The sequence below is a fragment of the Chelonia mydas genome, chromosome 9, assembly GCF_015237465.2.
Source record: "Chelonia mydas isolate rCheMyd1 chromosome 9, rCheMyd1.pri.v2, whole genome shotgun sequence".
Classification (NCBI taxonomy): Eukaryota; Metazoa; Chordata; order Testudines; family Cheloniidae; genus Chelonia; species Chelonia mydas.
The window spans coordinates 49,415,748-49,439,265 of record NC_057855.1 but is presented as its reverse complement, the minus strand read 5'-3'; the positions used below and the strand labels follow the sequence as shown (position 1 = coordinate 49,439,265).

The following is a 23,518-nucleotide window of genomic DNA, read 5'->3' as shown; positions in this document are numbered from 1 at the left end:
GTCTCCTTTGCCTGGCTCTGCTGTACCCCATCCCCTGGTGCAGTGCCTTCCGCCCAAGAGGAGAGCTGGAGACTGAGAAGAGCTGTTGCCCCACCCAACCTCTGTACAGGAGGAGCTGGGGGGACCACTGCCTCCGAGAACCCCCGTTGTAACTGCTGCTGTGTTCTCTAAGTTGTTACTGCAGACCCTGAGTGGTGCCAGAGAAGGCTCGGTGCACTTGACACCTGACTGTCTCTGCCCTGCCTGGTTTAGCTGTCAGGGTGTGGAGCTGCTCCTGTGATATGCCAGGCCTGGCTGAAAGCAGGAATTCCTGCTCTCTGGATTTCCACCCCACTGCCCAGCTCAGTGTGAACATGCTTGTCGCAGTGTATGCACACCCTGTCCCCATTTGGGGCAGGGCAGGGTGGTGATATCACCACAGTTAGTCTCCCTGGTGGCCAGGTACAGCAGCCCTTACACTCAGGGCAATGCGGCCAAGTGGCTGGAGTCAGTCTAACAACCCCCCAGCCCAAGGACAGTGCAGCCCAGTGGCTAAAGTCCATGTAATCAACCACAGGGGCAGGGCATGGTGGCTTAGCAGACAGCGTTCAGCTAACAACCCTCAGGTTCGGGGTGGAGCGGCCCAATGGCCAGAATTACAGCCTAATGGCTACAGTCAATATGGTGGCCCTTGGACACAGGGCAGCACAGCCTAATGGCTACAGTCAATATGGTAGTCCTCAGGCACAGGGCAGCAGAACCCAATGGCCAGAGTCAATGTGGTGGGGAAAGGTGGGGCCACCACCAGGGGGGTGACAGCCCGAGTAGGGGAGCCTGGGCCCTGACTCAGGGGCCTAACACTGACAGAGAGCTCAGTCACTGGGTTAGCGGGGAATCCCACCAAAACACACTGACCTCACTCAGGTGGGAAATACCACTCGCTCACCCCCGCAGGTCACTTCCTCCCATAGTTCCAGAAGCTGCTGTCCATGGGGTGTCAGGGTCTCTGAGCTCCTCAGCATGGATGATCCTCCAGGGCTCCTTGCCTCCAATCCGGCTTGCAGGATCTCTGGCTCTTGCTGGCAAAGGCTCTTCAGCAGGAGCTTCAGCTGAAGGTCCTTCCCCTCCAGCCATCTACCTAGAATGAGCTGGGTTGCTCCCTTTTATACTGAGGCAGCAGTTGGAGTATGCCTAGCACAGCCTGAGGGGTGGGACTTCTGCCACCCATAGTGTGGGGTTAACCCTTTCTTCTCCAGTGCGGGGTATGCACAACCCATCACAAAGCTCAATGATTCATCTTGTGTATCCAAAGCTGCGGCTGGTGTCCCCTCACCGATATGAATTCAGGGCTTCAGAAGCATCTCCGCTTCTCTACACTTGAGCCTCGCCAGCCACTCCGATAGCCCATATTCAGCTGGTCTCGGGGCATGTGACTGTATCACATTGGCTGGCCAGCATCACTCCATGTGACGGTATCCCACTTTTCCTGGGAGACAAGCTTGCAGGCAGGATCTCAGCAGCAGGCCGGTACAATGCCCCTGTCAGTGGGGCTGGAGAACCTTGGCCTGGAGGGGAAGGGATTAGGGATGGAGCCATGTCTCCAGACAAATGTGCTAATGAGTCATCCCAACGCTCTGTGTTCTGTGTGTCAGGATGAAGAACAAGCTGTGGTATTTTGAATTTGGCACGACTGAAACCTTCGCTGCTACCTGCAAGAAGCTCCACGACTACCTAGAGATCGAGGTGAGCTCCAGCATATGGTGACTATTTGTCCAAGCATGGCATTGACAGCATTCCCACCAGCATTTCCTCCTGGAGGCTGTGCTCCTGGGAATGAAATGGTGGCTCTCAGACATCTGCCCAGCGTGGGACTTCCAGGAGTGGCAGTGAATTGTGGCCAGTAGTGAGCTGGAATCAGAATATTGATTGGCAGAGGGTAACATTTTCCAAAGCACCTTGGTTATTTTGAAAACCAAGTCCCATTTTCAAAAGTGACTTGGGCACTTACAGCCAGATTTTCAAAGGGTATTTAGAGTAATCAGCCATGTTAGTCTGTATTCGCAAAAAGAAAAGGAGTACTTGTGGCACCTTAGAGACTAACCAATTTATTTGAGCATGAGCTTTCGTGAGCTACAGCTCACTTAAAAGGGTATTAGATGCCTATAGATGCAGATAGGTGCCTAGTGAGATTTTCAAAAGCACCTCAGTGCCTAACTTTCATTGGATTATACACCAAACCTACTTAGATGCTTTAGAAAACCCCACTAGATACCTATCTGCATCTTCAGGTGTCTAAATACCTTCGAAAATCTGGCCGTAAGTGCCTGCCACTTTTGAAAATGGGACTTAGGATCCTAAATCACTTAGATGTTTTTGATAATTTTACCCGTAGGCTCCTAAATCCTGTAAGTGGTTTTGAAAATGTTACCCATCGGTGCAGGTATCTGATCATACAAACCTGCCTCCATTTTTGTTTCCCTAAAGAATTGTTTCCGAGCAAAGGCAGGTATCCAATCTCTAGCAATGCACCACTGTTACATTCAACAAGTAGACTGTAAACTCTTTGGGGCAAGCAGCATTTCTTCCTTTGCGCTTGTATAGCACCCAGAAGAATGGGGCCCAGATTCTGACTATGGCCTCTGAGCGTAATGCCAGTGAAAATAATAAATAGTGATTATTAGAGTGTTAGGCCAAGAAAGCCCAACTCCTACCTGAACTATACTGATGTAACTGCATCTTGCAAATGTTTTAGCATATTCCCCTGAAACAGTCCTGTCCTCACTGCATAGTTGGTTTGTGAATAGAAGTGTTCTCCACTGAAAGCAGCTCTGTACTCCTGCTTGATTCGCTCAGTGACAGCTCGGTCCAGGAGCGATGACGTGACCGCACTGGGGCGTGATGTCACCAGATATGCTGCGTACAGGGAAGAAGCTGTTTGAAAGGAGCAGGCTTCTGCTGACAACCAGATCTCCTGATTAGCAACCCAGGGAAAGGAAATGGACAAGACAGCTCAGGAAAATATTTTGGTCAAGTTTGTATATTTGCGAGGTGAATTCTCCTTAAACGCATACCAGAGAGCTTGGAGCAGGGCACTTGCCCTAACTGCAGCCAGCTGCGGGAGAACAGAATACTCCTGTTTGTGCCTTGCAGCTGTACTGGAGAGTGGGCCTGGAACAGTCTCTCTCTGTAAACGCTGTGTCCGCACACAGCCGCCTTTGGGTGACATGGAAACAGCCTTTAATTAGAGAAAGAAGGAGGGGGGAGCCACTTGCCAGTGGTTGCTAAGAGCTCTGTCATTTTACAGTTCGCACTGGGGTTTTTGTGCTGTGTTTTTTTGTAAACTTCCTGCTTTCCTTATCTCTGAATAAATGAACCTTTTATTACTTATTCATGAGGGCTAGAAAAAACAGGTCAGTTGCCACAAAGGCTGATGTGGATCTGACCATGCAAGCCATGCTGCTTGCAATTTAATTCATGTCCAGCAAAGAAAATCCCAGGAGACCCTAATCTCCCGGAGTGTATCTCATCCCTTAATTACAATCTGTACAGGAAAGGTTGAGAGGGAACTAAAAGAGGGTGAATAGTATTGCATATGAAATCCTGCACTGCAGACAAGCGTGGGAGGTGGAACCAGGGAGAAAGATGCTATAGATAGCAGAGGGCGTATGATGCAGGGGCTAGTGTTAGTCAAAGACAGCACCATGCATTCAGCCCATCCACAGATGGAGAAATACATGTGGATTTTACTTCCAGCAGTGGAATTTTCCTCCCTCGTCCATGAGGAAATTCCTCCCTAAGCTCTGCCCAGGCAGAGAGAGCAGAACGCCAGTCCTAGGAGTGCCCACTGGGTCAGGCAGAACTACCTGTACTGAGCTAGTGGAGGTGGGATCATGGGGACTGCTGGGTACGGGGAGCGGAGGGCAGAAAAGGAACCAAGCGGCCCTGAGGAAAGGTCTTGGGGAGGGATGTTGGGTGAGAGAGAGGTCGTGGAAACCCCCTCTCTGCTACCTGACAAACCACCCAGACCCCATCAAGCACCTGCCCTCATGTCACTGCTGTGGGCGTGGACCAGGTGGAATTCCGAGGCCAGCTGGTGCGTGTGTGACAGCATAGCAGAAGTGGAGGAGCACTCCGAAAGCAGGTGCGTCACCTTCTGTGCAGCACTTGTGCTATCATGGCCAATTAGAGCCTCGCTTTTGTTGAGCAGTGGGCCCCGGGGGCCTGCCACACAGCTTAGATCCATTGTAATGCAGGATATGTGGCCGGGGGTTGGGGGGATGCTTTCTTGGGGTTCACTCCCCAGCATGGACAAGGGGATGGGTCCTGTCCTCTGATGTCAGTCAAGCAAAGAAGGACCAGTTAGGTGCCAAAGACGGGGCAGCAGGCCCTTTCCCTTTCAGCCCCTCAGCTATGGCTTTGTGGGGGGTTGGGCGGGGAAGAGGACCGTGACTGCAGCTGATGGGGGAGGGCTGGGGTGAAGTGTCTGAAGGGTAGGGATGGTTCACTTTGTGGACAAAGTGAGGGGAGACAGCTGTGGGCCTGGGCCTCACAGCTGGGTTCCCACTCTCCTGTGAAAGAGAATTCTGGGTTAGCAAGGGAAGTAATGGTGCCTCCCTGTGTTGCCCAGGGCAGCCAGACCAGGCCGAGTTCATGCCAGCCAGGTGTCTTTGGAATAGGAAAGATACAGCAAAATCAGAGAGAGACCAAAAGGGAGAATGGAATGATTTCCAAACCTGGAGAGTAAGACACTACTGCCAAAGAACTGCCAAAACACAGCAGCTAGGGTCACCCACCCGGCCTCCATGTCCCTCCACTGGCCCCTCTCCTCCATCACAGCAAACTCAAGCTCAGCGTCTTGGCCTTTAATGCCATTCTCCATTTAGCCCTCCTCTCCATCTGATCTGCTCACCTGTCGAGCTGTCGGCCCCAACGGTACCAGCCTGCCTGTCCACTTCTCCCCCAACAATCTCCATGCACTCTCCCCCATCACTACCCATTCCCGGAGAAAAGTCCCCACAGAAATTCATAAAGCTGTCACCTTGTACTCTTTTAAATCCCGTTTTAAAATCATACCTGCCACAATGTGTCTCTACAAATCCCTCTCAACTAGCATCGGCAAGGGGTGTGACCAGCTTTTCTGGGATGTTGTATTCGCTTTATGGCAATTTATCCTCCCACTCCAGCCTCGCCCATTCATCTGGGGTGTCCTCCTGTTGCCTGCTGGCTGGCATGCAGAGTGTGAGTTCCCTGGGGCCCAGCCATGTCTGTACATTGCCCCACACAGTGGGGTCCTGATCCTGGGGTGTGGTTCCTAGCTGTTACTTCAATGCAAACAATAAATACTAACGACAACATAGGAACGCAGACTATAACCCCTCAGTATAAAAACCTCAGTGAAGGAAGGCAATTTATCCAGCCACACAGGGTGGTAGGTCAGAAAGGTGAGCAATAGTTTGTCATTAAAGAAGGATGTTTAGATGAGATATTAGGAACATTGGGCAGGGGAATATAGAGTCATAGTGTTTAAGGCCAGAAGGGTCACCAGATTGTCTAGTGACCTCCTATGTATCACAGGCCATCACCCAGCATCCACAGACTAAACCCAGCAACCAGAATTAGACCAAAGTAATCTGGAGTAATTAGCAAAGGAAAGGTGTGCAAGGCAGCATCACCAGGGAAGGTCAGATTACTGTAGGCACTGGAGGGGAGTTGATCTGCCAAGATGTCACATTTCTGACTTGATGACCGAGGTCACCCCTTGGTCCCTGGTACTGATCTCTGACTCTGTGGCTGGCCGGCCTCCCTGAACTGTTCTGTCAGCTAGCCTGGCAAAATTACAGGCTTGCTTTAAACAGAGTGAAGCTGTTGATCTCTGAGCCACACCTAGGATTTGCGTTTGAAGGTGACGGATTGTGTGATGTGGATGATGCAGTAAGGTACACACTGCCTCAAACAGGTGGTGGTGCTGCTATGGGATGTGGGGAAAAGTTGGGAGGCGAAGGGGTTGTTAAAATCCCAGAGTTCTCTTCTGTGTCTCTGAATGTTGTGTGGAAGCCATGCTGCACAGTGATGCATCCCGTGGTTTGAGATCGGCGCAAGTGCAGGTGTTTCAAGCACTCCATCTCCATTGCAAGCATGGGTGTGGTACGTAAATCACCATCCCAGGCAGCAAAGTGTTAACCTAGCAGCATTTTAAGTTGAAATTCCCAGTCCAGCCTCTCTCCAGCTCTGAGGGAACTGCCATGAGGGCAGAGAAATGGCAGTTTTGTTTTGGAAATTGGCATCCGTTACGGGACAGCTCCTGGAAATGAATTTGGTTTTCCCCCAGCTGCACATTTCTATGGCCAGCCTCTCTGCCAGCTGCCCCTTCTCAAAGAGCCCATTGTACCAGGTTGGCACACAAACAGAGGAGGGTAAAAGGAGGGGGGACACATTCCCTCCTCGTTCGATGTTCTTCAGTGTGTTGTGTGTGTATGTGGCGTCTGCACCGGGTTCTTAGAGCCATCACAAACCCACCCAAGTTCTGCTGAGCCCATCAGAGGATGGGGGTCCTCTCTAATACGCCCATCTTCCCAACCCCATAAAGGTACTGGAGTGTATAGGATTTGGCAGATCACATTCCTATTGGACTGGGTCACCACCTCCATCCCTTCCCTGTTCGGGGCAGTAATGTTTAGCCTAAAGACTAAAAATGGCTTATCTGGTGCCCTTTTCCAGCCCTCCGGCCTTGCTGCACTCCTGGGTCCGTTCCTTCATTTGTTTCATCTGTTCAGTGGCTGCTGTATCGAGCCTGTAATCTCCAGAGTACCCCTGTTCCTCTCTATAGATCTACTGTGAGATAACTGTCAGCCGAGGGTGCCTACAGCCGTGTCTACACTAGAGAGTTGTACAGTTTTAACTATACCAGAATCGTCCAAGCAATACGCTCCACCGTCGGCGAGGACACAGGAATACCTGTAAAAATGTGCTTATTCTGGGATAGCTTATCCCCCCAAGGTGTCTACCTGCATCTTTAGATGCCAGCCGCCTTTGTAAATCTGGCCCTAAATACTCAGCCACCTAAATGAGCGTGTATGTGAATTAGCAGTTAGGTCCCTGCAACCGAGTTTTGGTAACTAATTACAGGCTCACATGCCTAACATTAAACAATCACACTTGAAAAGCTAGCTAGACACTCTGGGTATGTGTGCGTGCTTTAGTGTTTAATAGTCTTCCTCTTAGCCATCTCCGCTCCCAGGATATGTTCACACCACCCAATGTGGACGTGCTCGTTCCAGTCTCAGTACATAGGAGCATCCGAGTGTTCTCTCTCCACGTGTCTGTATGCCAGAGGTCCCTCCAAGTCCTCTCAGGCTCCTATTCCCTTGTCCATCTCCTGCACTCCAACTCCCACTTTTCCCAAAGACTGGAACAGGAAGGGCCAGCTGCCCAGTCCATTCGCTCCAATGGAAATGATCTGTGTGACTTCAGTGGAGCTACATTGAGTTACACCAACTGGGACTGGGCCCTTAGTGTTCTCCCTGCCCCTAAACAAGCCATGTCCTGTTGCATCAGCATGTCTTTAGCACTTCCTTTTTCTACCTGCGTAGCGTTGCCTGGTGACCTGCAGCTTGGAAGCTTCACAGACCCTAGAAGTCTGGAATTAACAGATGCAGCATTCAGAAGTTATCATGTTAAAGACCAACAGAGAAATGACATAGAGTTAAGCTTCATCGAGTCATGGATCAGTACCCCACTGCGCTAGGCACTATACATGCACTTTGAGATGTTAGAGGATATTTTACGTATTATTATTTTCAAAAATATATTGAAGAATGAGTAACTGAAACAAAGCTCCAAAATTCTGAGTTTAGCTTAAAATGTATAAAAAAAACATTTCTGATTTTTCACAATCAAGGGTGAGCTAAAAAAAAGAGAAGACTTCCAAGCATTGTGGGGGATAAAAAAGCATTGCATATGCAAACATAAGTGTGTATGTGTGTGTGCATACTGGTAAAAACATTTGCAGGCAGATTAACACAAATATTCATGCAGTAATATTTAAAATTTCCTAATTTTTTAGCATGAATATTTAAAATGTCCGAACTTTAGCATGAGTTGTTTTAAAAATTCCGTTTTGGCCCTGCATTTCTATGATTCTATAAGGGCGGTCGTGGAATCCCCATCACTGGAGGTATTTAAGAACAGATTAGACAAACACTTGCCAGGGATGGCCTAGGTTTACTTGGTCCTCCCACAGCATGGGCAGCTGGACTAAATGACCTGTTGAGGTCGCTTCCAGCTCTACATTTCTATGATTCCATGAAAAATAAGGTTGAGGTCCTCACTCAGCAAGAAGAAGAGTCAAAATTCTAGCAACAGAGAATTCTTCGTTATCCAACACACGTTCTTCTTTGGAAAACACAGAGGACAGAGATTCCCTAGCACCATCAAAATTCAAGAAAAAAATAACATTTCTGATCTTTGCTCAGCTGTAACTTAGCAGGCAAAAGAACAGGTGCTTTAAAGCCTAGGAAATACATTTGAAATGCAAAAAAAGATTCTTTTCCCCTACATGCGTGGTGGTTTTAGCAATATCAAGGAAGATATTTACCCTTCTACCTTGAAGAAATTACACCTAATTTTTCCACTTATAAATCATCAGCTTTCCCCATCAGAAGATGATGTCAGGGTAATAGTATATAGGGGCTGCTTCATGGACACCACAGTCCAAGTATTGTTTTCTTTATAAAGTACTCTACCTGCTTGAATGCTGGCAGAGGAATTAAAGTCATTTATACAATTGAAAAGTTCACAACTCTATTTACTTGTTCCTCTCTCTAGTACTTTGGAAAGCCACAAATACCTTTTAGTGTGATTTTCAAATGTTGCAAATTTTTCTATGTAACACTGAGACGCCTGAGTAAGGACTCCAAGTAATGAATGCTTTATTGCTTTTCTAAAGAGGCTCCAAAATTGACAATTTTTTCTTTCACATCTTTAATATTATTTTCTGCCAAAGTCAACCCAATTTTCCAAATCGCGTTTAGAAGAAACAGTATCCAGTCATCAAAGGAATAAGGCTTTGACGAGCCAAAATATTTGATTCTCTAAAGTAAGTTCAAATAATAAGAGAAGAGGCCATAGGGAAAGGTAGCTGAGCAGTGGAAGTTTTCTAAGCTGCTGTAGATAGAACATGGTGAATTGTGAGCGGTGATTTGAGAAACTGTCTGGTTAGTGACATCAGTTCCACTTGAAAAAATATCTAATCAGACTTCTCTGGGTTTTTTAAATTTTCATTTAAAATATATAATAAAAACATCTTGTAGCCAAAAGAAAGAACCAAATAATGAGAGTGTTTCTAGGAGGGGGTTCTTGAATTCTATTACAGAGTTATGTTTGACCCCCCCCCCTCCACTCCCCGCACCCTAGATACAACATTAGGAATAGAAATGCCCGCACAACAGCATGAGAGACAAGGTGGGTGAGGTCATACATTTTATGGGACCAACTTCTGTTGGTGAGAAAGACAAGCTTTCAAGCTTACACGGAGCTCTTTTTCAGGTCCTGAAGAACAACAGACCGACAGAAGTTGGTCCCATAAAAGATATGACCTCACCCACCTTGTCTCTCTGATACCATGAGACCCATACGACTACAACATAGCATGTAAGATTCTGCATAGGTCAGGTGCTTGTATAACATCTGCTTCTCCTGACATCCGGGAGTGACGAGGTGCTGCTCAGTGCTGACAGCTGCCTTCTGCCCCCCCAAGCTGGTTTTAAGAAGAGCTGTTTGAAAAATGCTAATGTTTTTTCATGAGAAATTTTTAAAAATCAATATTTTTGTTTTCATCAAAATGTCCTGCAAACGTTTTTGGGGATTTCAAAAGATAACAACAGAAAACTTGGATGAGGGGCAGAGTTTCAAAAGTTGTCTTCAGTTACATTTTTCAGTTTGGGGCAAAATGTTTCCTGGCCTCGTTGACATGAAATGGAAATTACTTTGTGAAAAATGTTGTTTGACTGAAATTTTCACTGAAATTACATATTGCGGAGAAATGTTTTGACCGGCTCTAGGGTTAGGCTGTTTAGGGTTTGTGGTTTGTGTGTAGTAGAGATCACTTCTCATTTGGGGTCAGACTGTGATGCCGAGATCAAAGGCGCTCCCCCGCTGGCACTCTGGATGGTAGGTATGCATGTCGAGGAGTCAGTGGCAGGACATTCTCAGGGAAGGGCCCTCTACTCTGAAATCCCTTCCCTTGACTTAATCCACGACAACCTGACTCTGTAGGTCTTCAGGGCACAATGCAAAGTCTGGGTGTTTCCCCAGGTTTTTCATAAGGGGGTGACTGAGCAGGGACTCACTGTTTGCAAGGCAGGTCCCATAGCGGCCTTTGTGCCAGTTTCAGTTTAATGGATGAGCTGTATTTCCTGTCGATTCCATATGCCGTGAGCATTCTGAACAGCTCATGGAATACATTCAAAGACTGAAAAAATGCCCTATCTGTCTATCAGCTCCGGGGCTGGGAAGAAAACCCGACATTGTTTGTGAAGGGACTGCATGCGGCCTGGGCTGAACTGCTGCCTGCACGCGGAGTACACCCAGTGGAAAGACCAACGCAGGGCACAAGTCGCCACTGGCCTCTCCGAGGGCAAGATTCCCAGGCTGGTACCCAGTGCAGACCCCCTGTATGCTGCCTGCTCCCCAAATGGCAGCCTGACCATTTTGTATTCCAGCCTGGGCAGTCTGTGTGTGCAGGCCAGAGATCAGCAGCTCTGTCCTCTGGCTTCAGTTCAGCAAAGCACTGAGGCATGTGCCGAACTCGAACCACATGAGTAGCCCTGTTGTCGTCCATGGGTTTTCTCACGTGCTTAAAGCTAAGCACATGCTCAGATACCTGTACCTTGCTGAATCAGGGCCAAACATCCCGTGCCATGAATACACTGTTCTGCTCGCTGTCTTCTGCTCTCCACACTGCTGGGCCTCACCGCCCAGCCAGAGCCTGAAAATGGCTCCTCTTCTCTCCCCCACCCCCAAAGAGACATTCCTCCCCATCTCACAGTCATGGAGTGTAAGACCAGAAGGGATCATCTGGTCTGATCTCCTGTACATCACAGGCCATTGTGTTTCAATCCGAACACCCCTGCACTGAGCCCAGCCACTTGTGTCTGACTAGCACATCCTCCAGAAAGGCAGCGGTACTATTTCCGGGGACTGATGTGATTTTTCCATTTGCCACATAACTACTCCATGCTTTGAGGAATGCTGTGTGGTCGCCTGATTTTGGGCTCTCTGTCAGTGCCTGTAGCAGCCATATGGTAGATCAGGATGTCCTGACCATTTCCCGGTGGTGTTCCTGGCATGCGGGACCTCACCAGTTCTCCTAGCCTTGGCCTTCTCTGGAGTTCTGGGGAAGTGGAAATGCCTCTGCAAGCCCAGCTCCTGGGAGCTCTGCATTTGTCCCTTCTTTGTGTCCCCACAGGCCCCACCCAGTCAGGGCACTGGGCTGGGTCCATAACGCGGGGTGTCAGTCAGTGTCTAATGCCTGACCATGCCTGTCTGTCTGCCTGCAGTGTGACGGAACGCTGCTGGACCTGAGCAGTACCTCGCTGGAGGGCATCGCCGTACTCAACATCCCCAGCATGTATGGTGGCTCCAATCTCTGGGGCGAGACCAAGAGACAGCGCAGCTATAACCGGATGAGCAAGAAAGTGCCCGAAAAGTTGCACTCCACGGTGGTCACTGATGCCAAGGAACTCAAGTTCTGCGTCCAAGGTGAGCTGCGTACGCCGTCACTCCCAATGCATGGAGAGGCTGGGGGATGGGAGGTGGTAGGGCTTGGTAAAGCACAGAGGGGGATGACTGAACCGTGCACATATCTCTGTGGGTGCTTTAGTCATGGCTTAAAACAGGAAAATGAGAAAAAGTTCCCAACAATATGTTTTATGACCGAGATTGTTTTTTTCATGAGCATTTAACTGGCCCAAAACAGAGGTAAATCCACGCTGCCCTCATCCCACCTCCTTCCCTTCTCTCCTGGCGTAGGACCTGTGGCACCCAAAAATCTTTGTCCATTTGTCGACCCTTTGGGCGTTGGAAAGCCCTGGAGAATGGTCAAAAGATGATTCCCTTGACTGTCCTGAGATGGCCCCATGTGTACAATGGGGTTAATACTCCTTCCTTTCTCCAACTCAAGGACCATCTCTCCCTATGTGTATGAAGGGAGCAAGTGGGTTACCCCCCATCCCCTGGGTGCGGGTGGGTGATGAATAGAGTGCCCTGGGTGTGGATGGGGGCAGGACCAGCTAGCCTGGGGCCTTCAGTGCCAGCCAGCCGGGGTGCTGTGGAGTGGAGCAGGCGGGGGATTGGTTAGCGATAACCTGGGGGATGGTGTGGGGATTGTTGGACACAGATCTCAGTTAGGTCAGCGTGAGGCTCAGGGCCTGGTGTCTGTGTCTGGGTTCTGTCTGAGGAAGCTGTTTGCTGATTGCACTGCACGGGGGGGTAGAGGGGGCTGTCAGTGACCTTCCAAGGCACTGTAGGATGACCAGGTGTCCGGTTTTTTACCATAACAGCCGGTCGAAAAGGGACCCTGGCAGCTCCAGTCAGCACCGCTGACCAGGCTGTTAAAAGTCCGGTTGACGGTGCTGCAGAGCTAAGGCAGGCTCCCTACCTGTCCTGGCTCTGCACTGCACCCCGGAAGCGGCCAGCGGGTCCAGCTCCTATGTGGGGCGACTGCGGGGTTCCGCGTGCTGCCCCTGCCCCGAGCACCAGCTCCACACTCCCATTGGCCAGGAACCTTGGCCAATGGGAGCTGCGGGCGCGGTGCCTGCGGGTGAGAGCAGCACGTAGAGCCGCCTGCCACGCCTCCACCTAGGAGCTGGACCTGCTGACTGCTTCCGGGGCGCAGCACGGAGCCAAGACAGGCAGGGAGCCTGCCTTAGCCTCATTGCGCTGCTGACCAGGAGCTGCCAGAGGTAACCCTGCACCCCAACCCTGAGCCCCCTCCCACACCCTGAACCCCTCTGCCCCAATCTGGAGCCCCCTCCTGCACCCCAAACCCCTCATCCCCACCCCCACCCCAGAGCCCACACCACCAGACAGAGCCCTCATCCCCCCTGCACCCCACCCCCCTGTCGCAGCCTGGAGCTCCTCCCACACCCAGAACCCCTCTGCCCTAGCCTGGAGCCCCCTCCTACACCCCAAAGCCCTCATCCCCAGCCCTACCCCAGAGCCCACACCCCCAGCTGGAGCCCTCACCCTCTCCCGCACCCCCAACCCCCTGCCCTAGCCCAGAGCCTTCTCCTGCACCCTGAACCCCTCATTTCTGGCCCCATCCCGGAGCCCGCACTCCAAGTTAGAGCCCTCACCCCCTCCTGCACACCAACCCACTGCCCCAGCCCAGTGAAAGTGAGTGAGGGTGGGGGACAGCAAACCACCGAGGGAGGGGGAATGTAGTGAGTGGGGGGCAGGGCCTCAGGGAAGGGGCACGGCAGGAATGTGGCCTCAGGGAAGGGGGGAGGGGCTAGGGTGTTCGCTTTTTTGCGATTAGAACGTTGGCAACCCTAAGGCACTGGCTGGGGCTTCCTGGCTTGTTTCCCCCTGTTGTCTGTGTGGCGGGGCGGGGGCAGTTCGGGGGGAGCAGGACTGGCCGTGATGGGGCCCCAGGTACAGAGAGAGCTGTCATGGGGCTGGATTACCGCAAATTGGTGGTGAAGAGCTCGGGCCGTGCCAGCGAGCCAGGGGCCTGCGAGCGTTCTGGAGCCCCTGAGCTCCGGGCTGTGGGCAGCTGCTCTCTGGAGCAGAGGCAGGTGATTATTAACATGATCAGTTGAAGCACGGGTGCAGGGTTCTTGTGGGGAGGGGAGCGCTTGAGAGGGAGGTGCAGCCTGCTGTGGGGCTGAGTCCTGGCAGCATGGGAGGGGGCAGGAGGACAATGTGAGGTGCTGCCTGGCACTTCAAAAGTTTGACCCCAAAGGGCAAAGGCTGGGGCGTTCTTGGCAGTGCCCTGGGAGGCCAGAATTCCTCTCCCTGCTGGTGGAGTCTCGCTGGGGGATGGAGGTGGTAGCTAGTGACTGCTGTTGCTGGAGCAGTCATTGCTGCTTCGAGGGGAAAAGCAGGGAATGAAACTGCGGAGCTCGTCCTGTTACACTCCCTCCAGGCCCTTACTGCAGTGATGCCAGCTCTGGCATCTGCACGTTTCATGATAGCTGGTGGTTTTCTGCAAGCCCCAACTCCTAGAGTCAGGTGATTGTGTGAGAATCTCAGCTTGCCTTTCTAGCCCTCCTGGTTGAAAAGAAAACCTTTCGAGGGCATGAGCTGAGGGCGACCTAGCAGCTCAGAGACCAGAAGACAGAGAGACAACATTTACTGTGATTTAAACTCTCATGATTTCTAAGCCAATTTCCTGATTTCTGGGCCCTGACTCAGGACTTTTGCACGCTTGGGGTTGGACTTGGGAGGGACTTTGAAGGTGCCTGAAGAAAGCTCTGCATCTGCTATTCCCTTGACAGTGGCCTGTGAAAGCAGGCTGCACTTTGCTGTATGCTGGCTCCCCCCTCTCTAGGGGCCCTGATAGGCTGCCACACAGTATGACTGAGACAGCCATAGGAGCAGCACAAACTGGAGGGGCACTGCCCGTTGCTTAAACCTCCTTAGTCAGAGAGTGGGCCTGACTCCCTGTGGCCCTGCGTCTGGTGTGGCGATTTCCGCCTGCGCCAGCTGTGCCCAGGGGAGATGGCTGCAGAGGTGCAGGCAGTGGGGAATCAGGCCCAGTGTAGTCACACCAGCGTGTACAGCTCCTCCCATCTGTTTGTGGCTATATTCAGAGGGCCCAAACTAGACACTTGCTTTGCAAATCTTGTCCTCCATAGGAGGACGCAGACCAAGGGCTTCAAGAGAATTATACCCTGGTCCCTTCCCATTTTAATTCCATCCTTCATCCGGACTTGGGCATGGAGATACACCCTTTGCGGCATGAGACACTGGGCCTGATTCAGCGCTAGTGACAATGTCAAAGTTAAGGGAACCCAACAAAGAGGAGGCCATCCTGCCCCAGAGGCAAAGGACGGGGAATAAACAAACACAAATTTATTAGAAAGCCCTCCGGCTGCTTGAGAGAGTCAATACAATAAACAGACAGAACCCCATGTGTTTTTCAGCCTCCTCAAGTTTTAGTCTAGCTTCCAGTCTCCTACGAATTGGGGATTATTATAGAACACAGATTGTGTGCGTTCACTAGATATGAATTGAGTCAAATGCTTAACTACCAGTCCTGCTAGCCCATAAATCCAGCGGGGATAGCTCTGCAGATTGCCATTCAATATCTCGGAGCAAAATCTTTAAACATTGGGAGATGCCGGGGATTGTTCCTGAAGGTAACATTTAGGTTCTTCTGGTAAGATCCAGGCCCAGGAGGGTTTCTGTGGTAGGGCTCTGTGAAGTGCTTCCACAGGGCTAGGAAGACAGAGGAACTTCAGAGCCCCAATGGGCAAAGGAGAAGATGGTATAAAGGGGCGGAGGGTGGTGGTGGGGGGTGTAAATTAACTAGCCACTGGGTGTTTGCAGGAAGAGAGAGCTGCTACAGGAGGGGTGGGTTCCACCCTAACGCAAGTAACTCCAAAGAGCATGCACAGAAAACTAGCAAGGCTTTGTGGAATTATTTTAAGTAGGAGCTGGGAGAGAGCTGCTGGGTGCCAAGGTGCAGCAGAGGCAGACAAAACCTTCTGTCCAGGTGTCAGTGAGACACAGCTATCTCCGAACTCAGTAAAGTGTAAGGCAGAAATTACAGCTGGAGAAGGGACAGGTTGAAATCAGAGAGAAAAAGCCCAGAAAGTAGTGAGTTCAGCATTAAATAACCTGCGTCTAGAACTAGCTGTTCCGAGAAGCAATGATGCTGAGAAACTGCTTCTGTAACTCTAGTCCCAATGTGATCTGACCGTCCATTGTTATCCAGTGAGTCATCCATTGTTCTGGGTGATCAGACTGAGCTGCTTCTTGGAGCTCCCTCAGCACGGCACTCAATGCTGTGTTCTTCTTCGGGATGCTGGTAGCATAGCCCTAGTGGCATGTTTGTAGTTATGACTTGGAGCCATACGGAGTAATGTGTGTGATCAGAACATCTTCCATACTGATCAGGCCCCCACCTCGGAGAAGGTGAGCACCTCACGGTCTCTAATGTGTTATCTTCACCCGCCCAATAGGAAGGAGCATGATAAAGGTCTCACAATAATGAATGGGAGAGAGAAGTGCTCCTATTCCTCCTGTCTTGTAACTAAGGCTGCGTTTCTGTCACGGAAGTCCATTGACTTCTTCAGTGGCTGACTCCGGGGCTAACCGAGCAGATCAGGCAGCCCCTGGGCCAGCCTCTGCTGGGACAGTTTGGGTGTGGGAGGAGGCTCAGGGCTGGGGCAGGTGGTTGGGGTGCGCCGCAACACTTACTTTGGGTGGGGGCTTCCCAGAAGCGGCCAGCATGTCCCTGCAGCTCCTAGGCAGAGGGGTCAGGGGAGCTCCACGCACTGACCGTGCTCCCAGGCACTGCCCCCCACAGCTCCCATTGGCTGCAGTGCCTGCCCAATGGGAGCTGCGGAGCTGGAGCTCATGGTGGGGGCAGCATGGGAAGCCTCCCGACCTTCCCTCCCCCTAGATGCTGCAAGGACACATGGAACCAGGTAGGGAGCCTGCCAGCCCCGCCAACCCTCCCCCCAGCACCAGCAGGGGGTCTCCGCCCGCCCTCTCCAGCACCAGCGGGGGTCCCAGGCCACCACCCCCCAGCACCCGCAGCACCCTCAGACTCCCCCCCCCCCAGCACCTGCAGACCCCTGCCCCAAGTTTTAGTTAGGGGTATATAGTACAAGTAATGGACAGGTCACGGGCCGTGAATTTTTGTTTACTGCCCGTGACCTGTCCATGACTTTTACTAAAAATACCCGTGACTAAAACGTAGCCTTACTCATAACACAAGAACAAGGGGACGTTCAATGAGATTGAAAGGTGGCAAATACAAAACTGATCAAAAATACTTTCTTACCCAACACATTATTAGCCCCTGGAACTCACTGCCACTTAATAACTTTGAAATCTAGGACTTTGTAGGATTGATAAAATGTCTCTTACTATATGTATGCACAGCACCTAGCACAATGGGATCCTGATCTTAGTGCTACTGTAAAACAAATAATAGATAATACCAAATAATAAATAATAGGCAAAGAGTAACTATTAATGGAATGATGGCAGATTGGAAGGAGGTCTCAACTGGGGTTCCACAGGGATCTGTTCTGGGTCTGGTGTTATTTAACATCTTCATTAATGACCTGGATGTAGGAATAGAGAGCACACTGACCAACTTTGCAGATGACACAAAGTTGCAAACACTAGGGAGGACAGAGCTAAAATTCAAAGGGATCTTGATAAATTGAAGAACTGGGCTATCGACAACAAAATGAAATTCTACAGGGACAAATGTAAGGTGCTGCACTTAGGCAAGAAAAACCAAAGGCACAAATACAGAATGGGGGATAACTGGCTTGGCAGCAGTACAGCTGAGACGGATCCGGGAGTTGTAGTGGATCACAACCTCAACATGAGTCAGCAATGCGATGCTATTGCAAAAAAAGCAAATGCAGTGTTGGGTTGCATTTAAAGAGGTATAGCATGCAAGTCACAGGATGTGATAGTACTGCTCTACTCATCCCTGGTTTGGCCTCAGCTGGAGTACTGTGTCCAGTTTTGGTCACTGCTATATAAAAAGAATGGAGAGAAACCAGAAAGGATCCAGAGGCGGGTGACAAAGATGATCAAAGGGGTGGAAAGCAAGCCATAGGAGGAAAGGCTGAAGGAACGGCGTATGTTTAGTTTGGAAAAGAGGAGATTGAGGGGGGCCATGATAGTGGTCTTCAAATCATTGAAAGGCTGCCATAAGAAAGATGGAGAAAAGTTGTTTTCTCTTGCCACAGAGGGCAGGACAAGAGGCAATGGGGTCAAACTACAGCATAGCAGCTTTAGATTAAATCTCAGGAAAGGTTCCTAACTGTAAGAACAGTAGGACAATGGAACAAACTGCCTAGGGGAAGTCTTGGAAGCTCCTTCTCTGGAGGTTTTCAAAAGGAGGCTGAATAGCTCTCTCTCTTGGATGGTTTAGACCAGTGATGGGCAACCTGCGGCCCATGAGGGTAATCTGATTGCAGGCCACGAGACATTTTGTTGATGTTGACCATCCACAGGCACGGCCCCCCGCAACTCCCAGTGGCTGCGGTTCGCCGTTTCCACCAATGGGAGCTGCGGGAAGCGGTGGCCAGCACGTCTCACAGGCCACAGGTTGCCCACCACTGGCTTAGACACAACAAATCCTGCGTCTTGGAAGGGGGTTAGACTAGCTGACCCTAGCAGTCCCTTCTCACCCTGTGGTTCTATGAGTCTGTGCAGTTTCAGGGATCTTCCTTGAAAGCATCTGTTACTGGCCTCTGTCCCCCAGGCTACCTGTCCAACCACCTGCTCTGGAGGAGGGTTGTGTGCTGGTGTTCCTGATTGACCAGATTTGGTAAAGAAAATTATGTGGAATAGGTGCATGGGGAGCAGCTGCCAGGGCAGGCAGCATGATGGGACTCCATTTCAGCCACTGTCTCTCTCTTCTCACAGCCCCCCTGTGGATCTGGGGCTTGGATCTGACTGCTGAGATTCAGGGAACTAACTGGCCGCTTTTTGGCCAAGCTGAGGGGAAGCAGAACCCTGCAGAGAGATCATTGCTGTTGACGGGTGCATACACAGCATGGACAAAATGACAGCTGTGAGTCAGGAGAGCTCAGGTTGCTCTGCCTTTCCTGTTTTTCTGCTCCTCGAAGCCCAGTTGGGACCATTGCAGCTCACTGACTGGGAGTGGGAATTGATTTGGCCCCAGCTTCTGTTTGGGGGTTGGCCTTGAACTTTGACTGTGAAACACTGGGAAATCCTTCTCCAGCACATGGGGAGGAGCTGAGTCCCAGACAGCACCATCGGTGGCTAGGATGAGCATTGCCTTCCTAACGCCATTCTAACGGCATGCATGTGCAGAGTCTGGATCATTTGCGTATGTGCCTGGATGGCCTCCAGAGGCCTTTGACAAACATCAGTAACAAATTCGGAAGCCGCTCAGGGGAACATTGATTATTTGGTCCAGTTTCCGGGAATACAAGAAGCTTTTAAAAGCTCCAGGATTGGCTGGTTGGGCTAATGAGCCCCTGCTTTCCCATGGCTCTCCCCAGCAGCACTAAATCTTGCCATTTTCATAGTCACATAGTTAGTGTGACTCTGTGCTGGAGTAAACATGGAGCCTGCCTTTGTTCATCACTCATCCCACACCACCAGTGGGGCCCGGATGGGTTCACTTGCACCTGTAGAGTTGGTGGCTTTTCTTAATTTGACGAGGTCAGAGGGAGACAGTGAACCCCTTCTACTGACAGTCTTCTCTAACGTATTGCATTTTACAATATGAGAGCACATTTCCTAGTCACAGTTTGAAGACCCTGCAGCAGAGTTTCCGCAGATGTAGCACGGACTCTCCAAACCACGGCAGGGCTCCTCTGTTCAAACTTCCAGCCAGTCTACTTCCCATGCAGCTGCCCCTAGCTGCAGGGCAAAAGGTTCCCCCAGGTACAATTTCTTTATGGAGATTAGTGCTAGCTACATGTGAGAGAGCCCCTCCCGGGATAAACTCTTAGGAACTATAGTCTGTATGTATCAGACTAACAACTCTGCATGATTTGTAAGAACACGGGCTGGGGCTGTCGCTCCAAGTCACTGGCCCCAGATCTGTCCCGGGGCTGAGCCCTTTGCGGCTCGGGGGTTGCTTGACATAAAACAAACAGGGAGCCATTTCATTCTGCTTGGATGTGCCACATTTGAAAGGAACATCTGCCTTTGGGACAGTAGATGAGACAATGTTACGAGTACCTGTAATCTCGAAGTGCTGTAAATAATAAAGCAAGTGCAGAGTTATTAAGCCCAGCCCAGCCATGATGTGGCGGTCACCTGCAATAGCCTTTATGTTTCTTCCTGTTGCAGGAAGTCTCACCTCTGCTAGCTTTCGTAAAGGCATTGATTGGAGAAGTGGATAAAGGCTCTGCAGAGGTAAAGCTGAGGACCATCAGTGGCTATTAGCCAGGATGGGCAGGGATAGTGTTTGCCAGAAGCTGGGAGTGGATGACTGGGGTGGATCACTTAATGATTGCCTGTTCTGTTCATTCCCTCTGATGCACCTGGCATTGGCCACTGTCAGAAGACAGGACACTGGACTAAATGGACCTTTGGTCTGACCCAGTATGGCCATTCTTATGTTCTAGGTTTGTTTTCCATTATGAGCCCAATAGTGTCCTTTCCTTTATAGTCCTTAAAAGGTCCTTGCCATAAATGGGCTGTGGTGAGCGGAGGGAATTGTTTTAACTAATTGAGGAGATTCAAGGAGGCCAGTTTTGAGCCAGGGGATCCAGACAACATAGATGTTAATCATGTTTTGCCATCCTTGTAATCATGGGGGGAGGAGCGGGAAAGAGGGTGTTGATTTTGTCAGTGCTAGTTGCGGAAGAGATTGTCTAATAAATTTCAGATTGGGGATCTCTGGAAGAGCTCGGTAATAACTGCCAGCCTGGGATGAACTGGGGAGGGAAAGGCCTATTTGGGAAGGCATCTGCTGGGGAATTAGCATCATCATGTGGCCAGTTGGCTCTGGCAGAGGGTGCCCAAATGACTGGTGGAACTCAAAGCTTTTGCCGACAAAACCAGCCAGACGCTCATGTGGCCAAAGCCTTCAAGATGGAACACGATCATCAGGGAGGTTTGCCACTTGGGGTGAGCTGAAAAAAGATTGGGAAAATCCAAGCCTGGCACCCCCCAGCCAGCTTCACGCCCTGCCTTTCTGCCTGACGCAATGCAGCCACCAGTAGCCAGAGCACCAGAGCACAAGTCTGTGGTGCTCCATAGCTCCATGGGGAATAGGTGTTTGTGGGAGGAAGGGCAGGGAAGCAGTGGCCCAACATCTACCGAGATCCCCATCACTGAGCAATTCTTAATGATTTCTTGCTCCATTTGGCCCTGGACCTGCCTGTTTAGAATCATTACAAGGAGTACAGAAGAATGGCCCTACTGGGTCAGACCATTGGTCCAGCTAGCCCAGTATCCTGTCTTCCAACAGTGCGTGGTGCCAGATGCTTCAGAAGGAGTGAACAGAACAGGGCAATTATTGAGTGATCCACTCCATGTCATCCAGTCCCAGCATCTGGCAGTCAGAGGTTTAGGGACACCCAAAGCATGGGATTGTGTCCTTGCCCATCCTGGCTAATAGCCATTGATGAACCTATCCTCCATGAATTTATCTAGCTCTTTTTTGAACCTAATTATACTTTTGGCCGACTGCCTATTAATTTCACTGGGTGACCCCTGGTTCTTGTGTTTTGTGAATGGGGTAAATAACACTTCCTTATTCAACTTTCTCCACACCAGTCATGATTTTATAGACTTCTATCATATCCCTCCTTATTTGCCTCTTTTCTAAACTGAACAGCTCCAGTCTTTTTAGTCTCTCCTCTATAGAAGTTGTTCCGTACACCTAATCATTTTTGTTGCCCTCCTCGGTACTTTTTCAAATTCTAATCTATCTTTTTTGAGATGGAGCGACCAAAACTGCACACAGTGTTTCAAGGTGTGGATGTACCGTGGATTTATATAGTGGCATTTTGATATTTTCTGTCTTATTATCTGTCCCTTTCCTAATGATTCCTAACAGTCTGTTAGCTTTTTTGACTGCCGTTGCACATTGAGCAGATGTTTTCAGAGAACTATCCACAATGACTCCAAGATCTCTCGAGTGGTAACAGCTAATTTAGATCCCATCATTTCGTATGTATAGTTGGGGTTATGTTTTCCAAAGTACATTGCTTTGCATTTATCAACTTTGAATTTAATCTGCCATTTTGTTGGCCATTCACCCCGTTTTTTGAGATCCCTTTTTTACTTTTCACAGTCTGCATTGGACTTAACGATCTTGAGTAGTTTTGTATTATATACAAACTTTGCCATCTCACTGTTTACCTCTTTTTCTAGATCTTTTATGACTATGTTGTTGAACAGCACTGGTCCCAGTACAGAGCCTTGGGGAACCCAGCTATATACCTCTCTCCACTGTGAAAACTGACCATTTATTCCTACCCTTTGTTTCCTATCTTTAACCAATTACTGATCCATACTGATCCATCTGTTTGTCAGAGATCTAAAGTATTTTTCTGCAATAAGCTTGTAAAATGTTGAGAATTTCTGTACCAGTAGGGGGAGGGATTATTGAACATGGGAACTTTGTTAGAGCAGTAAGTGAGAGGACCTAATGCATCTGCTTGTCTAGGCCAGTCTCTGTTTGGGAATTCTATCACCTAGAATATCATACTGGATTGGATGCTCTGAGTTGTGATAGGTCTGTATTTTCTTTTAAATGTTGAGTTGTGACATTGGCCTCTCAGTATCTAGGTGGGTGATGCTGCAAGCAGAGTGTGGTAATATCTGACTCGACTGAACTGTAACCATTTGACTGTAATCATTTGTGAGTTTCAGTGGCAAGTCTTTGAAGAAGAGATGGTCAAAACTCCAAATTTCTGTTTTGTGGGATATTTGGACATTTTGAAATTTGTTTTCATTCCCAAATTGGAATGCAGGCAAATACGTTCAAGTTTCCCCGGAAATGAAAAAATGCCAAAAGTTATTGCTTTGAAATTTTTCATTTTTCATTTTGTTTCAATTTTTATTTTATGTTTTTTTTGTTTTTATATAATTTTTATTATTTAATGACATGTCAGTAGTAAAAACAACGAGGAGTCCTTGTGGCACCTTAGAGACTAACAGATTTATTGGGCATAAGCTTTTGTGGGCTAAAACCCACTTCATCAGATGCATGCATTTGAAGACGAAAGATTATGCCCAAATAAATTTGTTAGTCTCTAAGGTGCCACAAGGACTCCTTGTTGTTTTAGCTGATACAGACTGACACCGCTACTACTCTGAAACATGTCAGTAGTAGTAGTGCATAACATGACATTAGACAAGCAAGTATTTTCAATCTCCTAGCAAAATGATTCCAGGCTAACACAAGGATACTGAAAATAGCTACTCTACGAATTAGTACTCTAAGTGCTTATCTTATTATGTTTCAAAGTGTCAAAATATTTCATTATAACACAAACAGGAAATGAAAATATGATCTAGAGAATAAGACAAACAGTAGTAAGTAGCAGCTGCTCTTACTGATTTTAAAAAGATAAATATAATAGTTGAAATATTCTATCTTTATGACACATCAGTACTAGCTGTACAGAATATGATGTAGTAGGACATTCTTTACATCAGTGGTTCTCAGCCAGGGGTACATGTACCCCAGGGGTACTTAGAGGTCTTCCAGGGGATACATCAACTCATCTAAAAAAGAAAAGGAGTACTAGTGGCACCTTAGAGACTAACCATTTATTTGAGCATAAGCTTTCGTGAGCTACAGCTCACTTCATCGGATGTGAGCTGTAGCTCACGAAAGCTTATGCTCAAA

The 23,518-nt window shown here is 49.3% G+C and overlaps 1 protein-coding gene across 3 annotated transcripts in view; it reads left to right on the top strand.

Moving 5' to 3' along the window:
• The window catches only part of DGKG (diacylglycerol kinase gamma), a 153,102-nt gene that overhangs the window by 99,771 nt on the left and 29,813 nt on the right, over window positions 1-23,518 (top strand). For all 3 annotated transcript variants that reach the window (XR_006283793.1, XM_037909618.2, XM_043522536.1), the window contains 2 exons: window positions 1,632-1,722; window positions 11,535-11,736. Coding sequence is in view for 2 of the 3 variants with exons in the window: in XM_037909618.2 (XP_037765546.1) it covers window positions 1,632-1,722; window positions 11,535-11,736 (293 nt within the window). In the remaining variant the exon portion in view is untranslated. The remainder of the gene's footprint in view (window positions 1-1,631; window positions 1,723-11,534; window positions 11,737-23,518) is intronic.